Source organism: Zonotrichia leucophrys, chromosome Z (assembly GCF_028769735.1).
Source record: "Zonotrichia leucophrys gambelii isolate GWCS_2022_RI chromosome Z, RI_Zleu_2.0, whole genome shotgun sequence".
Taxonomy (NCBI): domain Eukaryota; kingdom Metazoa; phylum Chordata; class Aves; order Passeriformes; family Passerellidae; genus Zonotrichia; species Zonotrichia leucophrys.
In genome coordinates, this window is record NC_088200.1 from 74,789,032 (window position 1) to 74,814,310 (window position 25,279).

General features: G+C 39.7%; 1 protein-coding gene across 4 annotated transcripts in view; it reads left to right on the top strand.

Annotated features, from left to right (window-relative positions):
• The window catches only part of SSBP2 (single stranded DNA binding protein 2), a 134,963-nt gene that overhangs the window by 32,922 nt on the left and 76,762 nt on the right, over positions 1 to 25,279 (top strand). For all 4 annotated transcript variants that reach the window (XM_064736661.1, XM_064736662.1, XM_064736663.1 and 1 more), the window contains exons 3-4: positions 2,341 to 2,402; positions 4,028 to 4,112. In XM_064736661.1, the coding sequence (XP_064592731.1) occupies positions 2,341 to 2,402; positions 4,028 to 4,112 (147 nt within the window). The remainder of the gene's footprint in view (positions 1 to 2,340; positions 2,403 to 4,027; positions 4,113 to 25,279) is intronic.

Here is a 25,279-nt window from a genome sequence, read left to right on the forward strand (position 1 = left end):
TATCCATGAATCCACTGTGATACTCTGTAACTTAGGCATGGTTGTCCTCAGCATCCCTGTGTTTTTGTCATGCTTTTGTGTCTAGTTTGACTTTTGTATGCTTCTCTTGAAGATTCTTATCCCACGTATTTTCTATCCTGGAAATCAGATTCCAGCCTTGGATAATGCTATTAGCCTGGCCTGGACCTGGTTGGTGGGCATTTCCCAGTTAATCATTCTCTGGCTTTGAGCTCAATCACACTTGGCAATGAAGTTGTTTTTTTGGTGTGTTTTTTTTTTTTTTTTCCCCCATAAATAATAATTCTTCATAAGTCCCGTTGATCAGACAGACTGAATCTGCTATGTTAGACACAAGTACGGATATTTAAAACAAAACAAAAATCCTTTAAAAGAGTCCCAAACTTCCACATTCCCTTCAGTCTCCTCCTCCCAGTCAGTTTCTCAAGATGGCATATGTCCCAGGACCCACAAAAGACCTGAACTGGGTAATTTCCTCACCAGGCCCTGCTTTGAAGAAAACAATCACTGCTTAAACATAATGTGGGTGTTCTTCGCAGACATAATTTTTACTGCTAAGCGAATGAAATTTCTGCTTCAGGAACCCCTTTTTCATTCTGGTTGTACAATGCATCTCTTCATTATGTGATTTTGAACCTTCTCAGAGGTACTGTGTGTTCCTGATTATTAACACAAGTCTTTCCAAGACATTCCCAGGGTGCATGAGGAGCAGCTGTGCCTCAGAGAAGTGTATTTGAAGAGTGTGTAATACCTTTGTAGTGGCTTTGGCTTCCAAATGTTCATCACTTTTTCCTGCCAGCACTTAAGGAACTTTAGGCACTTAAGCACTTCAGGAACTTTGTGAAATATGTTTTTTGTGTATTAGCTACTGTGTGAGGGATGTTGGTTTTCATTCTGCCAGCTTTACCAACTCAAGTGATAGTGACTCAATGTTATCTTTTATAGACAATTTAAAATAGCATAATTATTTTTAAAGAGTTGTGTTCATATAATATGTCAAATTTGCATTAGGTTTGAGGTTTTCTATATGGATTTTCATGTAAGTCCAAGCAACATTTTAGGCATATGAGCTACATATTTTGTATTGACGAAACTTGCGTGGGTTTGAATTTCCTAAGAACTGGATGTAGAAATCAAGTGCAAGTTGAGAATCTTAAGTCTCTTTAAAAAATGCCAGCTTTAGGAAGCACCCTGGCAGTATGAACACTATATCCACCTTTAATAGTATGCTTTTATGTATTTTTACATATTTGTATGTAGATCTGTCACTTTAAATTTCTTTCATATTAAGGCTGTTTAAGCATTTAATTAAAATAACCTTCTTCTTGTCTGCCATTGCTTCTATCTATAGAGAAGAATATGGTTTGTGGTGTTAACAACTCCTTTTTAAGAGAGTTGGACAGGAAATTATGCTGTGTGTCATTGTAACTAGAGCAGTTTGCAGTGCACACAATGCAAAGTGTGCACCAAAGATCCACCAAATTCTAACATGAGACATTCTTCTGGACAGTGTTGTGTGGGCTTTGTGATAGCCCAAACTCTTTAATTTTGGAGTTAAGGACAAGCTACCGACTGGCATTGAAAAGGTGGGTGTGTGATTATAGTTAGGGTACAACATTTGGAAAGTTTTGCAGAGAAACAGATGCTGTTGCTGCGATTGGTGTTGTCTGATGGGTTCCCTGATCAACCACAAAAGTTTGAATTCAGGAGCTGAGAGTTGTTAAACTGCATTTCCTTTGAAAAGAGCCTCAAGCAGACCCAGTTTCCTTGGTGGGAAGGAAGTCCCAGGCAGCAGAGGTGCTGAGGAGAGCAAGCCAGAGTAGCTGGGTTATGGCAGCGGCGCTGCCTCACTTTTGCACATTACCTGTGACTGAAGCACTCCTAGAGGATTATAAAACACGGCTGGCCCTGGCTGCGGGGGGAAGAGTGCCACCTGCTGAATCCACAGCAGCGCTCCTGTGCAAATGGGAAAAGATCTCGGCTTTCAACGGTACTTGATAATCACTTCTTTAATCACGCGTTTAGGACCTTAAAGTAGTACACAATATACTCAGAATTTAAAAAAACCCCAAAGAATAAAATTCTAAACTATGCTCCCCTAGCACAAGAGGAGCTAATTTAAAGGATCAGCTATATCAATAAATATAGAAAAGTAAGTAAATAGGGCATCCAAACTGATGACCATAAAGTGTCTCATAACTGTGGAATCTTCTCTTCCTCATCCTTTTTCTATCTGAATTATGTAGTATTTTTTAGTCACAATGATCAAATGCCAGCATAATAATCACAATGTACACCTCTGTTTTTATCATTTTATTTTAGATAAGATGGGAAAAAAACATCACACTGGGGGAGCCCCCAGGATTCTTGCATTCCTGGTGGTGGTAAGTACCAGTTTTCTTCTCCTCTGATTTTCCTAGAATATATTGATGTCCAGTTCCAGCTGCTGGAGGCAAGAAATTCAGGTGAACACAGTAAAAAAAAAAAAAAAGAGGATCAGGATTAAGAAGCATTCTCTTGTTAAGGAATAAAATAACAGAAAATTAGATACAGAAAACGAAATAACAGAAAAAGATACTGGATATTGGATACAGAAAAAAAAGAAATATTGCATAGAGCTTTGATAAGAAAGGAGGTGGCCTGGCTTTCCTTCTTCACCACCTTCCAGCACATTTTGCAGTTAAGGGGTCATTCTACATATCATAAATAGTTGCATTTGGAAGGAAAACACAATAAATACAGAGACTGTGTAGATGTGAGCTTGCTCAGTCTGCAGTCCACAGCTGTGTGTGTAGAATTCCCCAGGGGAGAAGAGTGCTCATAGGCAGTGCTGTGTAGCCATGGTGTTTATTCATTATTTTAGTCTATCCAAAAGCCTGTGTTTGAAGAAATGCAGAAGTGCAGAAAATATGCCCAGCTGTCAGGAGTACAAAAATTCACAGGTTTGGAAATGGTCCCATTTGAACCCAAGTGATTTGCACAGCTGCATGGGAAGTGGGGTATCCTTCTTTGGCCATTCTTTCACAGCTCTTGCTGTGTGATGGAAGCCTGGCAAGAACGTGTCCCTTTTATCCCTAATGTCTGCATTATCCTTAATTTTGATTGTCTGCAGCAGAGTGCTCAAATTGTCCATAAATCCCTATTATGGTGCTGGATTAAGTTATAGAGGATTAAGTCTAAACCAGTAAAAAACCGCAATGAAACTCCAACAAATTTTATAATTCAAATATATTATTAAGTCATTCTAGCATAGACCCAGTTTCATTCCAGAAACTTTGTGGTAGAACTGATTGGTATATAAGTATAGTTGAAGGAGTTTGTGGGGAAGACCAATGGGATTATGTGCCATGATACCCTTCCTTTTATTCTTTATGACCTAAGAAGATGCCTATGCATTTTTTGTGCTTGCCCAGGCATCAGATCCTCAGGGAGCTTTGGTTTAAGCACAGCACTGGACATTTGTCCACAGAAGCTGTGTCTGCCCCATCCCTGGAAGTGCCCAAGGCCAGGCTGGATGGGGCTCAGGGTAACCTGGGATAGTGGAAGTTGTTGGAGACTGGATGGGCTCTAAAATCCTTCTAATCCAAATTGTTCTGTGGCTCCAGGAACCTTGACCATGGAAGGATTCCCAGTTTTCTTTCCTTTCCATATTATTATGAATTCATTCCTTCCCATGCTTTGTGGAAGTTGTTTGAGCAGTTGCTGGAGGGATAAGATTAAATGCACAGTAATACACGTTGTATTCATATATATTACACCAGATTGTTGGTGTGTGGTGCAGTGGTGTTAAAGGAGTACAGCACTGCTTGTCTCAGAGATCAGATGGCAGGGCTTTTTCCTCACAGGTGATTTACAAATCTAAATTCTTCCTTAGAGGGGAGTGTTCTCATTCTTTGGAGAGACAGTGACGTTTCTGTATAGGAACATCCATGTGGGGTGTGTGTGTGCCATGAAATGCTCATGAGATCGCAGTGACACTCTCACCATCCCTGTAACCTCTCCCTTGCAGCGTGTTCTGGGATCTCTACTGTGCAGCTCCAGAAAGACGAGAAACATGTGAACACTCAAGTGAAGCAAAAGCCTTTCATGACTATGTAAGTTTTGTGTGTCTTTACCATGGCTTCATTAACTGTGCACGTGTAAATGTGATAGAGAAGTATTTTGCACTGCAGTGGCTCAGAAACACAGGTGTTGTTTATATGTAACTCTCAGTTTCCTCAGTTTTAGAAGTAGGAGTTCCTAATTTTTTATTGCCAGCACGATATGGGTGACCCCTGGAAGCTGTCTCAGAGATCAAGGTGCTGTCCCGTGTGTTAATGCAGAATAAAGAGTGTCCTTCTGTCCCTCATGCCATGGACACATGAGGCTGGTCACAAAGGGCACGGGACAGATGGAAACATGGATGTGACTTACCCAGATACCTGTGCTCTGTCAGTGCTAAAGAAAAGACTGTTCTGTAGATGGAATTGATCTCTGGCTTCTGTCAGCACCACCCTGGCCGAAACTGGGGTGGTTCGTATGTTTTTGTATCCTGAAATAGCCTGGAGATTTTTCACCCTAATAAACAGTCAAGCAACATAGAATAAGTTAAATGTAAAATCAGCTGGTCAAAGACAACAGGAGGAATAAAGGGTAGAAGTTTCATGACAGTTTTGCTGCCTTTGGGACTTCATTCAAAACACGACAGGGGAGTCTTGAGTGAGAGGAGTTCTCACAATACAACTGTGAAACCTCTTTCCTTGAGTCTTTTCCAGGTCTGTCTCACAAATAGTGTCTACTTAGTGCCAAAACATATTTCTACGGACAAAACTGACATTAGACTGTTCTATCCCAGTGTCTTATAAACACAGTTTGGGAACAACAGAAATGATTCAGCAAAGTGACCATTTTGCATTTTCTGTTGTCAAAATCTGTTAATGGCTTGGCATCCTACAGTGTGTGAGCTAATGGTGGTCTTGCCATGTTGTTTATTTGCAGTAAACAACATCTTAGACTCTGAATGTACCGTCAGCACAGTCAGAGATGTCCAGCATCTTTCACCAATGTCTCTTTAACACCCTGTAGTGGTGATTAAATTGTGAGGGTTAAGGAGCTTGGACAATGTTGCACAGTCATGTCCAGGCTATGCTGACCACTAAGCATAATTAATGAAAGAAATAATTGTCAGAGAGAGGAACAAAGTTTTAAGGACATCTTGTACCCACAGAGTTTTTAAGGTCAGCCAACTTAGCAAGGTACATTCCTCAAACTAAAAATTAGGTATCTCTTGCAAGCACAGTACTTGTGGTCATTTTGTCCTAATCTGTTGTAAATAAAAAGTTGTTGGAAAAAGAAAAGACGTAGCTATTAGTATTAGCTGCTTAGTATTTTGTTTCCTTGTTATTAGAGGAAGGTTTAGTTCCTCACTGAAGGAGCAGTTGTTTTACAGGAATAGTGTAAGACCGTGAGGAATGACATTAGAGATTTAAATCTGGGCAGATCCAAAGCACAACAGTTGACTTCAGTGGAGGACATTGTGTTCTCAAAATTAAGTGTATGTAACAAACGCCAAAAATTCAAAAAATGTAAATATTGTTATGAAACAAAATTGTGAAACAGAACGATCAGCAAGAGGAAATTTTCAGGGAAAAAGTATTTGGAGTCTGAAAGGAGTCCACAGACGTTTCAGCTCAGGAGAGTTTAACTGATCAGTAAGTCCACTATTGAGTCTAAATTTAGAGGTATACTAGGAATTTGGGTCGGTGAATCAAAGTAGTTAGAAACCTCCTTTAGCATGTTCCATTAGCGTTTCTACAGGCCTTGGAATATTACATGGCCGTACTGCTCATTTATGATGTGTATTGTCATAATTCAAGAAAAGTGAGAAACTGCAAGTTCAGTGTGTCCTACAATTTTGTGATGGAATATTTAACTTACTGTATAAAGTCATGCTTGATGAAGAAAAGAGAAGATCATGGTATGATTCTATTTGCACATCAAGACAGGATGAACATTTATTTTAGAAACAGTATGATTTACTTCAGAAATTAATTTGCCTAGTGTTTCCTTCCTAATGCAGGAAAAACTCTGCATTGTTTTTGTCACAGTTGGGATAAATTCATTTAATCCCTCACAAGACTCACAATGCTCCTTGTTATCGCTTAGGTTTCACTTAGGTTTTGCTTAGGACAGTCTTCATTATGGTTTTTGTGTCTGGTATTTTAAGGTGGCATTTTAAGGTAAGCTCATGTCAAAAAACAAGAAAGTGGTATTAGGATATAGCCAAGCAGATCTCAGAGCAGAGGAAGATGAACATGCAGTGAGTGAAACCCTGATCCACACAGTGTCTTGCCATTGGCTGTGGAGAGGTCAAAATCCCACCGTCAGTGGGAACCATCAGAAGCTGTTGCTGGGTTCTTCCTCCCGCCGAGCCTGCCGGGGCTGCTAAATCAAAACTCTGCTGCTACATTGCAGGTCAAGTAGTAGAGCATTTGTAGCTGTGCTGTCGTATCTAAAAACTGTTATTGTACGTACAAAACAGCACAGAAGGCTTGTTTATTAATTCATGCGAGCAATTCAGAATTCTTTATTAGGCATGTGTTCCACTTGACCTAAGAAAAACCGTTCCTGCTGAAGGGGTGCGTGGTCTGGCTGCTGCAGACATGGCAGCTGTGGCTGAGTGGGCTGTGTTTGGAGAGGAAATAATCTTGTCTTTGCTTTTGTGGAGAGAGAAAGGCTTAGGAATGCTTGATGGAGGAGGAAAGCACTTGCAGATGATTTAATGATTTGGAAATATTGCTGCCTCACTCGACATAGCTGCGAGTCAGGCAGGAACACACAGGTTGACTCATGAAATGAATGCGCAGAAAAACTGAGTTTCTTCAAGTTTACTTACAAGCTCTACATTATCTGAAATGCAACTCTGAGGTCAATGCCGTTTGATTTCTCTCTCCCCTCAGATAGTGTGTTGTGGCTTGCAGCACTACCATGCTCATCTTTCTAAAAATCCACTAAATAGAAAAGTAAACCCCAATTCTGGCTTTATAGAGAAGATTTTCCATACTCATCCTGAGTTTAAGTTTTATAGAGAAGATTTTCCATACTCATCCTGAGTTTAAGTATTTGTAGTTCCCCCATATTTAAAATGGATTTTATGTTTATTTTCTGTCAAGATTTGCCACTGGGATATGTTTCCTTCTGAGTGAACAGGGTTATGAACTGATTAGGTACATTTTTATCATTTTTTTTTAGGCTTGAAAAAATTCATGTCATGAATGTGGATGTGCTGGATCAGGGAGATAACTCCTGGCCTGGAAGTTTTAAGATATATCATGTAGAACTGGAAATTGTTTCAGGTGACTCAGGAAAGAAAACTGTTGCTTGCTCACCCACCCTGTTAATACTGCAGGCATTTCAGTAGGAGTAGCTTCATTTGAAGCAGAAAAATCCCCATTATTTTTTTCCAGGTACCTGTTACTTTACTTTTTCCTGGAGGAACACTTCTGCACACTTTGAAGTCTTGTGAAAAATCATGTACATGGATGGTCTGAGGCAAAATTCAGTCTTCAGTGTAGAATGGTTTGTGTTTCTTCACAATGTCCTGAGGAGATTTTTTCACCTCTCTAGTTAAGAGCTCATTTTTCCACATTTTGAGATCTTCTGCTGGGAGAAGCAAGTTCCAACATGCAACTCTTCCCACTTCTTTCCAAGCTGAAAACTGTGTCCAAAAGGGGAAACAAAAACTGGTATTTTAGCAGTATCCCATGTTCTGATGGCCACAAATGACCATCCTGCTCTTCCTCAGGCCTGGACATTCATCCCCATCTCTGGGTTTGAAAGGGGTGGTACCTGAAAATCCTTCCTTACAAGATGATTTCTGTACATAGCAGTTAAGATATTTTTTACTCTCCAGAAATTCCTGTGCTCCTGTTATCTCATACTCCTGGCAGTGGAAGATTTTCCATGTGGTGCTGGTGCAAAGAAGGGGTACACTGTTTCTCACATTTAGCTGTATTAAAATCTTGATTACTTTCCAGTTAAGGTTTGATTAGTTCTCCACAGCTCTTTTTGAAAGATCACTTCTGCTATAGGCAATGGTGTCTGGTTTGTGCTTGTACCTCCCAGGGTAACAAACCAGAGACACTCCTTGATCCAGAGACTGAAATGAGCTGGGCCCACATCCCCTCTGCCCTGCTGGCACAGTTCAGTGCTGAGCTCTGTGACAGAGGGTTGTAGAGTGCATCAAAAACAATGCTGTCATTGGTTTGGTCGAGATTATTCCTTTTAAAGGTCATAAGTAGAGAAATAGAGTTTTCCTAGAAGTTGCTGAGCAGAGTGTTTGGACATTTGAGGTGGCTGCTCAATCTCTCCAGAAAAGTTGGGTCTCTGCATTTATTTCTATGTTTTATGGGGAGAGAAATTACTTTGTTCTCCACACCCATCTCCCTTCAGCAGAACTAAGAGGCACTTGCACACCCTAAATGACCCAAGTCTCCTTAACTTACCATTATCAATACTCAGTATTTGAGGAGTTGTGAACACTTTTATGTCTATTTTGGACTACAGATTACCATGGAAAGCCCATGAGATTGTTCTCCCAAAAGAACTGTTTTGATTCTGGTTTCATTAAACTGCTGTCCTCCTTCTCTGCCTTTTGTGCATCGGGGTGGAGGAACTTGTTTTCATTCTTGATTGCCTGACCCATCTCTTGCCACTGCGACCTTCTGCTGGCAGCCTTGCTAGGGCAGCTTTTGCTTCTAGCTTTATTGCTGAAAATGGAATTCTAGGTCTGCTTTCCAGCTGTCAGTTTCTGTGGAGAATGCATTTTAAACTCCTTCTGCTTAAAACAGAAATTAAGGAAAAAAAACTCCCCATCATCCTTATCCTCCCATAGAAGGGCAAAAAAAAGACAAGTTGTCCTGCTTTGCTCCAGGGCTTTTGTTCCAGAGGCAATGCTGCAGATCTGAGTTACCTGTTAGTTCCTTACCTGAATTCCACAAAGTTCTGGAAGGCCATTTGCATATTTACTGATCATCACTAAGTCAGTGATCTCACCCTCAGAATGTGTTCTTCAGACTATTGATTTGTCTACTCTGTAAGATACCTCCTGTGTCCAGGTAGAGAACAGGTTATTTCTTAAAAGCAGAAGAAATTTATCCAGTGGCTGTAGCATTCTTTTTGTAGTTAATAGCAAACTGAAAAGAATTTCCTCTCATACATTCATTGTTAAAATTGTATTCTTTCTTTTTGTGTAAGAAGTATTCATATTTAATTTTGAATGAAGTGGCTTTCTTTACTACTCTTTTCATTCTGTGGAGATCATGTCTCACAGTGTTTAGGTAAAATATGTTCTTAGATATGGAAGCCAGGAGAAAACAAAGAATTTGCTTTTGCTTTGAAATTCCATACCTGAACACATTAAGTAAATCCATATGGTTAAAGGCTGCACAACAGTAAACAATTAACAAACCATATTTTTCACAGAATACTGTTTGGTGTAATCTCCCAAGGTGGTGCATCCTTGACTTTCTCATGTGGGCAGCCCAAAATGCAGTGAATGTGAAGAACTGGATGAATGTTTAGGATTCTTGTCCTTGGTGTAGGACACTGTTTTGTCTGTATGAAGACCAGTGTTGCTGGGAGGTTTGGGGAGGACAGGTGGGTCACCACCTCAGGGTCTTACGTAGAATTTACACAGGCGAGCTGGGCTGCCTCAGTCTCCCATCTCCTTAATTTTATTGCTCAGTAGCTGTTCATTAATAGTGTGGAAAAGGATTAGTTAAAAGCTTGCTCCAGCTCTCAAAGTCTGCAAACAACATTGCCTGGTGTCAGGTGTTTATGAGTGAATATCAGAATATTGCACAGGATCTCCAAGAGTATGAAACCGTTTTTGGCTCACCAGAAGTTTTTCAAAGTTGAGCAATTGGTACTCCCCTTGGATTGCAGAGACTCTTTGCAGGAAAATCAGGATTAATTTCCTGTTTGCTACTAAGAAATTCCCCAGTTAAATTCTTGTTCTTACATTTTCAGGAAGGGGGAAGACGTGCTTGTACTGCTCATACCATCCTTCTTCATCATTCCTTCCCATAAATTAGTAGAAAATGAAATGGTGGGATTTGAACTGCTCTGTGTCACAAATGTTAATTGTAAGCTCTGATACAGAAATGTGTTGCTTCTTACAGCCAACATAATTTTTCTCTTTATAGAGGTAATTTCCCAGGTAATTTTGTGCATTTCTTCTCTTTTAATGTGAGAATTCAGCCACTTGTTTCAGAGAGCGCAAGCAGCATTTCCTCCCCAAAATTCCAATTGCTCTTCTTTGAGTGAATATTTAATTTCCTTGGAATTTAGAAGTAAAATAGTTAATTAGTTTGAGCTCAGTGGAAGCCTCACACAGAATAAGGAACCACCATTTCCCCAAAGGTAATTTAGCTCCTTTTTCATGGTTCCCAGAGGGACGCAGTGGACACATTTCTTTCTTTTCCCTGTTTTCTAACAACCATTTTAGCTTAACTTTCATTGAAAACAATGGGAGATAACAGCCATTTTAATGAGGGCAGTCTGTGGCAACATTCTGTGTGAAAAATAGTATTTATTTAGAGTGGAGCACCAAAAACATTTATATACACTGTATGCAGAACCATGCCAAATCCATGAAAGGGGACGAAATTTGGTTTTCTTTTGCTTGGAGGAGAGGAGGGGGATGTGAAGGCACAGGAAGTTAAGGGAGAAGTGAGTGGTTGAGGAGATAATGTGGAATTCGCAGGGTGAGGCTGAAAGGCAAAGGGAAGTGGCTGGAATGCTCAGGCTGCTTTACAGCCTTCTAGAGTAGCTTAACTTTTAAAAAAAACACAGGTAAAATCTGGTCATAAGTTTTTTTGGTTTTGTTTTTGTTGTTTTTTAAACATGGATAGACAGACTGTTAGCTTACTAGATACTTTAGTTCTTGACAGGTGTCTCCGTGGATTCATTTCTCTTCATTCTGAAGTCAAGGAGTTTCTTTAGAATTAAAATAAAGCTGAGGTCCTTCTGCTCTAAAGATGTGATGTGTCATTGCCTGGAAGGAGGCTCCACAGGAAATTTCTGACCAGTTCAATGGAAGTCCCAGGGCAGTGCAATTTCTTTTCCTGTGTGGTTGTCCTGATGAAGAACTTTCAACTTCAGCCATTTCTTAGTAATGTTGTTAAATGTATCCTGTGTAAAACGTCTTGCAATTGAATGAACTCTGCTCATTCAAATTTTAATTTTTTCATTTGCTTGAATGGATTATTTATGCTACCATAGTGAAAGCTGTATTGCAGTTTAAATTTTAAATTTTACCATTTGGAGTGAACTTAAAATCAAGTTTTCAGAGGAGAGATATATGTTTTCTTTTACAAATTTTTTCTTTTACAAATGAAAGCACTTACACATATACACACTTCATAGGATGTGTTTAATTCTCAAATTATTCAGTATACAGAAGTGCAAACCTTCTGGATTTTAGACACTGTGTCAAAAGCTGTAGAAGCCTCACTTATTTGGAATTTATTTCACCTTTAATATTGAGAAGATACAGTCTACTGTAAGTTTAAGTAGCATTGAGAAATGTCCTGTTTCCAAACTTTTGTTTTAGTAGTTGTATTTTAGAAACATTTTATTTGTCACTGTTGACATACAGATCATCCTTACTCGTGGCAGAATGCACACAATATGTTCTTACAGCACTCCAGAACATCACTAAAAGAGGTCAAGCTGTAGCTTAGTAACACTGGGAATGTTAAATGGACTGACTCTGAATGTAGAGCCGGACATTTCCTGGCATTAATATTTAACACTGATTGTACATAATGCCTTACATCAACAGAGCACAAACGCTTGATCAATAGGGAGCAAGTGCTGGGTTCAGCCTTGCCAGTGCCCACTCCCTCTGCTGCCTCTTCCTCCCCCTCGCGCTCTTCCTCCTGTGCTTCATCTTCCACAGAGGGTCCCTTCTGATGTCTATGGTTCAGGGTTTGCACAGTCCCACTTCAGCTGGTCAGATCTCCTTGGGCTGAGGACAAGGGCATTTTGTGCCTTTGCAGTGATGCCATTTGGCTTTTGCCTTTTTTCTTTCCTATCTTCTCTGTATTCTTTGCACATTTATTTGTAGCTCTGTAGCTTATTGTATCAGCGGCTAGATTTCCCAGTAATTTTCCATAGTCTTTCTGTAAACAAAGAGAAAGATGCCAGAGCTCCAAGCCCCAGGGGTACAAAGCCCCCGTGCTTTCTTGGCTCTTTCCTGGCTCCCAAGGTTGAGAGCAGCTCTTGGAGATAATGTCATGGACAAAGTGCACCAGTGCCAAGGGAGGGCTCTGGAGAAGGGGCCGGACCTGGGGTGGGGAGTTGCATCACCACTTGTCCTCCTAATTGGTGCTTTATTGTCAATTATGCTGATTTGCTAAACTTAGACAAACTGTACTCATCCTGTGTGAGTGGGCTTTTGTGGACATCTTTCCATAGCTGCCCCTGAAGGCGTCCAAATAAAGATCCCCTTTTATAATACCTGCTTACTAAAATTGTCCTGAGGTTCATTTCCAGGCTGGGAAAAAGGCAGCAGTAGAGCTGCCTCTGGTGTGTGGCCATGCCTTTGTCTGCACCAGGTTAAGCACAGCTGCACTGATGGGAAGCATTTTCCTTTTCCTGTTTGCCCAGGCTTCTTGGAGGCACTTCACCTAAATGCAATCTTCTTTAGCCTCATGAAAAGCAAAAGTGAAAGTGAGAGTCTTATGTCTGCACAATATGCCAAACACAGATTTTGTTATCAGCTCGACTGCTCCATTAATACATCTAAGTGACTCATTTCAGACTTGCTTAGCACATTTCTGGAAAATCCAAGGACTTACAACTTCCATCTGCTCTCTAATATGATGAAAGATGAATCCTGAAGATCACAAATTGCAGGAGACGTGCGGCTCTTAATAAGAACAGCTGAACAACAAATGCCTTATGAGAGGTGGTGAAAAGTGAAGTAATGAGGAGGAAAGGCAGGGAGGCCTCTGGAGGGAACACGGATATCCATGGCTGACTAGAACTGTCACATCCAAACACCACACTAAATATGAGATGCACATTACATAACATGAGTCACAGGGAGCAGATAATGGTCTTTCTGAATTTTCTGCAAAATTAAGGCCTGGGTGTTACAGGCACTTGTGTTTCCTTGGGCCTGCCCAGGATGTGGTGCTTGGGAAGAAACATGCAGCTCTGGAGATTGGGGCATATTTAGAGGAAAGCTTGGAAATCTTGTTTCTTATTTTGAGATCTCTGCATTCTAAACATGATAACCACTGAAAACAGTAAACCTGTAGTGCATACAGATGGATGAAGTACAGCATTTCATCTCCATTTTCTCCCCTCCAGAGAAAAATGGAGGTTGTGGAATAATCAAAGCGAACCAAAAATATTTAACTTGACTTAAGGTGAAAGTCTGCGCTGCACTCTGTCCTTGTAGCCTGTTTTATTGTGACCCCTCCTTAACTTCAGTGTACATCTTCAAAGTGCTGTCACAGCAACATCCACAGACTGGATTTATGCCACTCAGGGAGGATACCCGTAACAAAATTCAGATGCAGCAGTCTGTAACCCATCAGAGGCTCATTTACCCAAGAAAGTAGTTCTGTGCATAATTCACACCAGAAGAGGTGCATGACCTGTCTGGTTTCCTCTGACATAGGAAGTGGAAGACAAAGTTCTCTATAAGGTAGATAATAAATATTATGTTCTGAGACATAAAGGATCTGGAAAACATTTTCCAGTTCTGCTTTCAGGTTCGATTTCCATATTGCAAACCTAAATTTTAGTCTGAAATGTACTGAGATATTAAGTAGCAGATAATGAAGGGAATAATTTAACCCCTGAGGTGAATTTTAATGTCCTTTCTTTTAAAAGAGTGGCAGAAAAATGCACAGACTGCACATGCATAGAGAGTTGAGTGTGACATTTCACTTAGTAAATCAGTTTTACACGAGTAGGATTTCAGTGAGATTTGTGAAGGCAGGCAGAGAGTCCCCATAGCACAGATGTTGGGATCTGCCTGGACAGGTCCAGCAGCAGGATCAGGGACTCTGACCCTCGCCTGGCGATTTCATGGTCGAGTAGCATTTTCTGTGTGAATACTCTGATTGGAGTCACACATGTTCGCAGTACCAGGGTCACAGAAAACAGTACAAATGCAGTGGGTCATTCCTGTTTACTGTTCAGTTTTAGAGGTATTTCTCTGTAGCAAAACTTTTTTCATCTGGATTTTTTTTCTATGTATTTGAGGCAAAGATACCCTTTTCCAGTTATCTCTATTGTGAAGAAAATCTCAAATTTTCTGTTTACAAGGACAAAATTGTTAAAGAGTGGCTGCTACTCCATCTTATGATCTAATTTATAGTATTTTATTTATTTTCCCCGTATTTTCATAATTTTGTGTTACTCTGTATACATAAGGTGTTTTGTGAATCCCACTTCCAATTGCTTTATTTTTATTGCTCCAGCTGCTGTCCCCCCACTGCTGTATGGAGAACATGTGCTGGATTTCCTCTTAAAAAAGTGTAGCTACTTGCTTGCTGTCTTATCCTGATAATGTGTAGGATTTCTTCTTCCTGGAACAAGATGGATATTGTTATTTATTGTTGCAGCACTATAGTGTGTTAAGGGTTTTGTTGAAGCTCCTGTTCCCTAAATCATGTTGCTTAAATTGTACAAGGAACTAAGCTTTCATTATCGAAAAAAGAAAATCTTTTTTAGCCTGATTATTTAGAAAACATGATCTGAGTGAATGGTGGAAAATAATTAGGTACGAAAAGAAAGAAATTTCCTCAGTAAAGCTGACATTGCTTCTATTCAGTTTCCTGAATTTCAAATTAGCAGAAGAAAATAGTATTGAAGGCTAAGGTGTCCAAGAGGGTGATTGCAGAAGAGGGCTTTAATAGGTTTTTCTAGTTCTGCCCTATTACCAGATGCTACTTCACCCCAAAGGGTACTTCTTGAACATTGATCATTAATAAATCTACTTTTTTCTGTTGCCACTAGAACACGCTAACACACGTAACTTTCCATTTTGGTGCAGTATGGGTAATAGGTTTAGAAAGGGCAACCTGTAGTTTAAGATTCTTTTTAAAAGCCTGTTTTTGGTTGCTTTGTGTTTTCCTAAACTTCAGCAGTTGTAGCTGACTTGTCTTTCCACTATATCTGTCCATGAAATGTGTCAGCGATGCTGCTGTGGCACTCAGGCACCTCTCAATCTATCTAGTGACAGAACTGGAGCTTTATGGAGGTGTTTTTTTATTAAATACCTGTGTTCAGCTGTGCTGTGCCTCTATCCCACGTAGACACACAAATTTCATTGTGCAGAACTTTCACATCCTTCCCCAAGAGTCTCAGACCCCACCTCAGTCTTTGCAGTGTTTGTCAGTGGCAACTTTTTGGTTGGCTCATGCTTCTGGGTAAGAAAGCTCTCAAGAAACAGTGTATTATTCACTTTTGAGCAGCCTCCAACTTAAAAAAATATTAGGAAAGAATTATCACCTTGCTATGTTTATTTTCTTTCTTCTCAATTTCCCCACTACCCAAATGCAAAGCAGTGATGATTTGTTAATAGTGTCAACTGGAAATGGCCCAGTTAACATTATTAACATCAGGTATAAGGTTTGAAAGGTGGTAAAACCTCTGGGTTTGTTCTGTGCCTTAAAAACACATTTAATGAGAGCAGGAGCTGAAACAGGTAGTAATTTGTGTTCTGATGATTCTGACATCGTGAATTAAATCTCAGCTATGCCTGCTCACATTTTAGCTACCAGTACATGTTAATATAAATACCCTGTTGGTGGTTCTTTTTTTCTTTCCTTCTTTTACTTTTTTAACACAAAAATGTGGAGTCTGCAGCAGCTGTTCCTGACATGAGATGAACTCCAGAGGTGCTCCAGCTGCCATAAATCAAGTTGCCTGTTCAAGTGCCTGAGTTAGGGTATTTATCTGTAGTAATAATCTCTTCTCTTAACAAAGAGCCTTTTTTTTTTTTTAAATACAATTAATTAAAAAAATACAATTTTTTTTTTTAATACAATAATGCAATTTTTTTTTTTGATACTGGATTAACCAAACTCTGTAAACCAATCACATAAAAGAGGTGGTGGTGTATCCTGGTTTTGTCAGGAGCTTCTCCATTTAGAAAAGTTACAGTAAAACACAGCAATTCAAATTAGATTGCTCGCTATTTTCACAATTTCAGGTTGAGGTCAAAGGAAATATTTCAAGAAGTAAACATGCATTTACATTCTAGATTTATTAGTGACTAGAAGCCACCTTAGGAAGTGTGTTCTAGCTTTATTAAACACTGCCTGGAAAATGCTGCAGTTGTTAAGATACTGCCTGGTAGCGGAAACTGAATTACTGTTTGTGGTGGTGTAAGCACTTCTGCACAACCATTGCCTAAACAGGAGAAAAATTCTCTAAGTTGGAATTGCCTTTTTTTGGTAGTAATTTCTGTGTTGCACTTTTGCTCAGTAGGCAAACCATGGAGCTGCTGGAGCTGCACAAGTAGAATGTATCCATTTCTGTCTTGTGGACAATACATTTCCTTGAACATTTTAACTCTTGTGCCATTGCTGTGTGCTTTATTTCATCCTGGGGCTTCTAAACTTGATTTAAGTTCTTTTGGAATTCATGGTGGTGACATTTGGTTCCTGTGGTTGTCTTCAGGGAAACTTCAGATGTCCCAAAACACAAAATGCTGTTGGAGTTGTTAATCCTAAAGTGTGATTTCCGTGGAAATAAAAAGGCTTAGGAAACCCTTACTGGTGCTGATTCAGAAATTACATTACATGGGGGTAATACTTGGAAGAAATACTTGGTATTCTAGACTCTTCATGAATTACTGTAATTAATAGAGCTGGCCATGAAACAGAATGAAGGTCAGTACAAAAGAAAAAACAGTCCCAGGACAATGTTTTTGAAGTGCCATTGATGGTTTGTCCTGTTTTCCAGAGACCAACCTATAGTAAATTAAATTTGGAAATCTCCAAACATATTTATTTGTAAAGAATTAAAGAGACGAGAGTTTCTTACAGATTTCTTTCCATGACACAGAGGATGTGTCCTTGAGCCTCCTCAAGTTTTTCCTATAATTTTATCTGAAATTGGAGTGCTCCTTGCATTTGGGGACATTTCCTTAGTATGAAGGAGAAGGAGGTTTTGAACCTACTGTTCCTGGTAGTGCTGTGGCTCACAAACTCTGGCAGGCATTTGGCTACTGCGTAAAAAGGCATTTCCATACTGGTTAATTGATTCTGCACAAATTGCCAGAATTGAACTGTAATTCCGATTGAACTAATGGGCACAAGTTACGGGAGTTGCTTTTGGTCACATCTTCCCCCCACTCCCATGAAGTACTGAAACACCATGGCTTCCTTTACAGATCAGGAAAAACATTATTTAAACTACTGCTTTTTAATTATTATTATTATTTTAAAATTAGATAATATTAATAAATATTTTAAACTTACATGCTACGCACACAGATGGCAGAGATTCTTCTTTTAGCTGTGTTTTCCTTGCGTAACTCACCATTCCAGACCTGTGCTTTATGTCCCTTTGTTTGGGAGCTTAGCCCTGATTTCTCTGAAGCTGTGTTAAGGTAAGTTAGTTGATGTATTTATGTCATGTCAGCTTTGCTGTGTGCGGGCAGATATCCCATCATACAGTTTTGTGGTGTAACAAACCACTTGTATCTTCATAAGAACAGTGAAAAAAGTCTCAAGTATTGCTTTCAAGCATGCTGAAATGTCAGACTTCAGACTAGCTATCAGCCTTGACAAAATACACACATTTTCTCCTCCTTTTCTCAACCCACACATTGTGGTGGTTATCCTCCACTGATCAGTGATTTTGCTTTTAAAATATATTTCTCCTTTTTTTTTTTCTTTAACAACATGAATTCTTGACAAGCCAAGGCCTCTGCTTTAATTTTTAATCCCATCCTGACAGACATTCCGATTCACTCCCTGTAACTGCACTAGAATCAAATATTATTGCAGATGTTTGATGAACCATAGAATTGGTTCAAGTCTCATTTCCAGTTACTTGGTTTCTAAATGTTCTCTTTGGGGACCCAAGCAGTGCTGTCAATATTCTTTGTTCCAGTTGCTCAGCAGTTTGCAGCTTAATATTGTCAAGGGGTTTTTGTACTGAAGCAGCTCCTGAAGTCAGAACTTGTTATGGAATGAAAAACATTTAGAAATGGGCCCCCTATCCAGTGTCAAACTGTAGAAAAAGCCATTATTTTAATTGCTGCACTAGGTATTGATGAAAACCACCCAATATTGCTTGTATCTGTGATCTTCTTGGTAGCTTTTTAATTAAGCAGCACCCCCAAAATTAAGACTTCATTATTGTATCCAGAAAGTTAAATCTGCTGCCTAAAGTAGCAGACATTCTTTTCTGTATTTCAGTTTTTCCAGTGGGGTTTTCTTTCCCTTTTATTTCTGAAGATATGCAATCAGCACACGCTGTGTCACTGTAGTACTTTTATTTTTGTAGATGCAAAGTGAAATGCTGAATTATGTTGAGTAATTCATGTGCTGTGGTACTTTTGTACTGGTGTGCTGGAAGCAAGCTTTTATTTGCTGATTAGTATAAAACCCCTTTTTTTGTATGAAGTTGCACTGTGTCTGTACGTGGTCCTCAAACACTGCTCCCAGCATGAAGTCTAATACATGAAAATTTGTAAATTCATTGCTCTCCAGCAAAATCTGATTTCCTCCTGCTAATTTCAGGAGGACTGGGGAAAGAACAAGGACCTAAATTGTCAGGTCCTGATTTGTAAGTCTGCTGCTTCACTGCCACTTTATTGGATATTTGGAAAGTCTGCTGCAAGGTTGTTTAGGATTTGGAGTACTTAAAAAACCTGCAATTTAAACTCCCAGAATAACTGATCAAGACCCAAGATAATATTTTCCACAGCCCTTAAAAAAAAATAAGTGTTGTTGCACCTGGAGTTGAATTTCCCAGGTGATTATGGAATAAGTAATTTTTTTAGATAGTTTTAGGGAACCTTTTCTTATTTAAAAAATTTTTTTGGTTCCAAATAAATATAGTACTTATTGCTGGATTGCACTGCAGTGAAGCCGAAATTATGTCTGCGAGATATATAAACATACATATATATCTGATGAATGCAGGCATTATAATCCATATGTCTCACAGCAGAGCTGTCCCTAATTTCAGTTTTCAGTTGGTGAAATAATGTCAGGCCCACCCATATCTTTCAGCAGCACTGGTGCTGAAAGCAATTCCATGTTTCAGAATTAATATTGCTGCTCCTCACAGAGACTGAAGGAGGAGGAGGAAGAGGGTATTTAGGCCTTTAACTTTGTGGTGGATAGGAATGGGGAACTCCTTGAATGTTGAGCTGCTGGAATGTGAAGCTGAAGATGGAAAATTCTCTGTTCTAGTTGAAAACTTGTGGTTTTGAGTATGGGATCAAAACCACTTCTAGATCAAGGTGGCTCAGATGTGCAGGAATAGCTCAGGAGCCTCCAGCTCTGTGTGTTTATACCACTGAGAAACTGGGATTCCTCAGATCAAAGGGGAGATTTTCTGGAGATAATTGATATTTTAAGGTAATTAACGCTGTGGTTTTCAGCTTGCACATTCATCATTTGCTTTCCCCCCCTGCGCTGTCTGACAGCAAGACGTGAAATCCCCAGCCAGCCCAGCTCTGCAGGAGCAAACACTGCAGGTCCTCACCCTGTTTGCTCTGACTCCTGGGTTTGTCCTCCTCTAACCACATGTTTGAACAGAGCTCTTGGGTAAACCGTGCTGTCCTCTCTCTTTTTTCCCCCCCTACCAACTGCTGTCCCTGGCAGGCTCCCAGCATCCGCTTCCTCCCGCGGGCTGCGGCAGCGCCGGATCCCTGCGGAAATCCTGCGGCCAGCCCCGCTTCCTCTGGACACAGCTCCAGCTCCTCTCTCTGCAGCTCTGCCATCCCCGCATCCCCCAGCAGCTCCCGTGCCTCTCTCTCTCTCCTGCTTCTGCATCCACTGAGCTCTTGGCCGCCGCCCGCCCCATCTTTCGCTCGGTGTGGTTTCACTGATGTCTTGCAAATAATAAAATCACAGCACAGCAACACTCAGTGCGGCCTTTCCCCTTTTCTGGTCTGCCTTCTCGCCTCTCCCTGCTCGGTTTTGTTCAGTCACGGGTTCAGGAAGGGGTTGTAGCTTTCCTGCTGCTTGTTGCAGTCGTTCAGCTTCCTTCTCTTGCATTCTTTGCATAGTTCTTCACCTTTCTCTTATTAATTGCTATTCCTTCCTGATTTATAACTAAAGGTTTCTGATTCTTCTTTTCTATAAGAACACATACACACACACACACACACACACAAAATTTCTGAATTTCTTTTCCTTGAGCCACATCACTGTCTGTAATCAGCTTTTCACCCCTCGCTGTGTGTGTTTGGGGCACCTCTCCTTCACAGGCATGAGGGACCTTCTCCAACTCAGACTTCACCTGTTCTATTCACATGAAAAATCTGACCCACTTTTGACTCCATTCATCCTGTGCTTCCTTCAGTGCCATTGATGGCTTGGCTGTCTGTTCACCTCCTGACTTGCCAGATGTTCCTGCATTGTTTCCTACAGTGACTTTTCCTCACCTTTTAGCCTCTCTCATCTTTCTGCCCCTTTTCCTCTGGGTATATTAACTCTTTGGTCATTTCCAAACAAAAACACAGCTCCTGTCTTAATAACTCTATCTGTTCACATCTTCAAAATTTATTTTCTCCAAATCAGTATCCTAGCCTTTCTCTTACTCCTTTCCTTTTGAGGAGATTGGAATAATTAAGATTCCTGTTTTTCTCTTTGACTGCCTGGCCCTCAGCTTTTTAAACCTGGTATCTCCTTTCCCTTGTTCTTACCATAGCCAGGAATCCTTTGAGATCTGCAGGTATTTCCCAGTCACAATATATATTTTTTTTTCATGGAAGTCTTCTGTAGATCTGAAATTACTGTCTCTGTGCTTGATCAATATATTCATTACAGAGTTGTGCTTTTCTCTGGCCCGCAAAAATTTGAGGTTGCTGTAATACCAAAAATATAGAATACCCCAAAAATAGAGCACCTCTATAGAAGTCCTGCCTCTAACTTGGTACTTACTTTCCTTGCACTTTCCATTGCTGGTTGTTGATTCTGTGCTTAAGAGATCACACTCTACACTTAGCAGTTACCAATAAAAAGTTCATAACCTGCCATAACACTATTTTTACCCTTCCTGCATAGATTTAAAACTATCATTCCAGCCTTGTGCTTTTTCTTTCTGTTAAAGAGAAGCTCTCTCAATAGTCTCAGGCTTCACTTGTTACCATTCTCCAGATTAATCCTTAAACTTGACTTTCATGTCTTAATTGGGGATTTTGGGTTTTTTCAGTGTTTTTATACATTGAAATCAGGGAAATGCGCTGTTAATATGGTTCACCTGCTGCCTGTGTGGTGGGCAGTATTTTCTCTTTCTTTCCTTCCTTTGTCCTGTTTCTCTGTGTCCCTCTGTTTGTAGTCTTGGATGTTCTGGAAGCTGAAATATTCAGGGTATTTATCTGAGACATTGTAATTGTTTTTGCCTTGTCTTGGGACAACCAATTGGGGATTTCTTCAGAAACAGTCCTGCTTGGAGTCATTAAGAAGAATAAGTTCAGTTCGGTGCAATGTAGTCCTCATTATATCTGGCAGAACAAAAAATAATCCTGGTCTTAACATGACACAAGGACGTCTTGACTTGCAGAGCTTGGACAACCTCTTTTCCCAGAATTTCCCATCTAAGTAGGATCTGTTCCACATCAGCTGCTGCTCCTCTGTACCCTGGGGACAAGCCTTGTACAGACACTTCTACCCTCCCTCGCATCAGTCTTTAAAAAAATGTTATTTTGCTCTCTTTCCATCATACATACCAGTTACCAAATAAATCAATAGCAAGACCAAAGCCATTGCACATACTTGTAAGTAATAAAATCTCTGTTTATAATTAAACCAAAGGAGTACAGACCATTTTCAGTTTTTTCAGAAGAGAATTTATTTTTCCAGGTATTCATAGTTCTGTTAGTGTCAAATATTCAGGCTTTGTAAGTGGTGTCAATGTCATAGGTAGTAAATGAGGAGGAAAAACCCATTCTCCAAAAGGGAGATTTTTGGAGTTTAATGTTGCAACTCCTTAGAATCAGAGAATTCTGGAATGGTTGGGGTGGGAGGTACCTCAAAGCCACCCCTGCCCTTCACTGTCCCAGCTGCTCCAGCCCCAGTGTCCAGCCTGGCCTTGGGCGCTGCCAGGGATCCAGGGGCAGCCATGTCTTAGGCTGGACAGTGAATAAGACCAAAATTTTACATGGAAAATGTTTAAACCAGGAAGTTGAATTAAAATAGGTCAGAGGAGTCAAAGATGTGCCCTATTGTATTAGTAAGTTTTTTGAAAAAATCACCAAATTATCAAATATCAATGTAACTTGAGTTTGAAGAATTTTAGCTGTTCCTTAGTATGTTTTTTTGTGTAAGGAACTTGCTTTCCAGTTCAGTGCTGTGTGCTGTGGGTTCAGATATGATAGTGGGATGGATTTGGAATTTTACGTTGATGTCTGTTCAAGATTTAGAAACTTTTCATAAAACTGTCAAGTGGTTTTATTTCTCAAGAAACTCATGTTAGTGTCATTAACAACATTATAGAATACAAAGGCCACTATTAAATGTATTAGGGTTATTTCCCCTGAAACGGATTGCATTTTTATTCTGCAGTTTTCTCTCAGTTCATTCCTTGCAGCTTCAAGTGTCCTGGCTATGAATCCATTGCTCTGACTACAGAAGGAAAAACTAGTTTTCTTCTTTTTTTTCCCCCTCCAAGTCTTTGCCTGCCACTTTTTGTACTAATTCTGCCACTTTTATACCTATTCCATGCAAAGGAAGTGAGGTGATCCCTTATCTCCCAAGGGTTCAGACCTGCAAGCAACCAGCCCTTAATGTCCCACTTCAAGTGCAGCTTCACTGCATCCCAAACTTTGGAGAGGTTCCACAAAACCTTAACATTATTACCTTGTTTTCTGCCCTTCCCAGCAGGAAGAGTAACCCCCCTTGCTGAGAAAAGAGAAGCCTCTTTTTTAGAGTTTGTAGTTGAAACTTGTCACACACTTTGAAATATCAAAGAGAAATTAAAAAGAAAACCTTAAACATGAAGAAGACAGAGTGTGTGCATCTGTTCTTCTCTCATGTGTAAGAGAAAAAGAGTTCTCTGAATTGGATCTGGGTAGATCTGAGGAAGAAATTCAGGAAGGATTATTCCCCTCGGGTGCACATGTTTGTTTTTTAAAACAATGATTGAGTTATTTTAATACTCTGAATGTTCATCCTCATGTGCAGCACAGGAAAAATAGAATAAACAAAGGAGAAAATATTTTCCACTCAGCATCATTGAAAAAAAAAAAGAGCTGTTGCCCTCTCCATGCAGATTGGGAAGATCTTGTCTGAGTAAAATAGGGACTCCATAATAGAAAATCCAAACTTAATAATAATAATAGTAATAATAGTAATAATAGTAATATAATAGTAGTAGTAGATAAGACTGTTTGAACACAACTATAACCTTTTCAGTTAGCCATGATACAGCCAGAGAGTGAACTCTTGGCCACAGGTTCAGCTCTGGAACATTAGATCTCAGGTAGTATCTTAGAATCAATATATTTTACATGAGACATTTTTAGATTTTCCTGCTCTGCCAGCATTTCTTTCTGTCTCTTTGCTCTCCAAATGAGAGGCCCACCTGACTAGCAACTAAAGTTTTCTGTTGCTACACTGGAGAGGGAAGTAAACTTCTGTTTATTCTAATATAATTCTGATTATTGTTCTGCTGCAGAAGAAAAAGCAGTGATAAAGCCAGATTATACAGGAATTTTAAAAGTCCTCTGGGAAGCTATTCCTGGCACTGCCAATGACACAGAATTTTCCAGTTTCAAAGTCAGCCTCTTTGGTGTGTGTGACTGATTTCTTTCGTAATTCACCATCAGACTTTTAAGTATCAGAGTCACTGTGTTTCATATATTGCAGAAACTATATTTGTCAGGCACCATACAGAATAAAGAACAGGTATGATTGCACTTACAACGTTTATTTAATCAGAGAATGTGGGAATAAGTTCAGACAGTAAACACAGACAGTGAATGTTGTTCCTGGTCTTTTCAAGTAGTCTGGGTGTAAGAATTTCAGTAAGTTCTTGAAATGGCAAAATAGTAAATGTTAAAAGCCATAAAAGAGAGCACTCAGAAGTTGTTGAGTTTGGTTTTCAGGTTTTGTGTATTTTGATTAACTCCTTTTCCATCAGCTGGTTCAGAGATAGAGGGAGGACTTCAAGTAGTTTCCTTTTATTCCTTCCCTTACAGTGCAGAAGGAAAGGATAACCTTGTAATTATTTATACATCTTTATCTCCACATGGGAGTCAGGTGAGGAGGACTGAGGAAAATGCCCACCTCTGAGGTAGAATTCTGTATGAGGATAATTTCTCTGCCTTATCTGTAAACTGGGAATAACTGTCCTTTTCTCAGATCTCCTGTCTGTGTTTAAAGCATAAATTACCTGTAGTAAAAATTACCTCCTTTTTATTTATACAACCTCATCATCCATTATCATTTGCCTGGGTCTTTTTTTTTTATCAAACTGCAAATGGTAGGTGATAATAAGCATGGGGAGCTCATTGCAAATTAAAAAAAAAAGCCTTAAGATAGTCTCAAATTTATTAGCACTTGCAGGCAAAGGTTAAATAGAGTATAGATGTTTTGGGGCATATTTTCAGATGTGCTGTGTATTTGTGTGTGGAAGTGAGGAGTGGCAGTCAGTCTATAGCTCGAGTAATGCTTATTTTATTCAAGTTTCACTTATTTCTTTACACAGCCACTGTCAGCTGGCAGATTTAGAGCCTCTCAGAGTTTCATTCCCAAGTGAAAGAAACAAAATAAACTGCATAATTGAGACGTGAGCCAAGGAAAGGATACTGGTGTGCCAGCAGAGAGGGATGGAGAGTCTGTGCAATCTTGTCTAAATTGTTGCAATAATGGAGGGCTTCAGCTTGGAATGAAGTGAGTGAATAGCACAAAACTTCAGGTATGTTTTTTCAGCACATTAAAGAACTTCTCCAGAACAGTTAGTTGGAAAGCCAACATTATTTTCAATTTAATATTAAATACCTAGGTGAAGTTAATTTCAGATGGAATGGCTGAGCCACCAATGTAATAATAATTACAGTATAATTAAA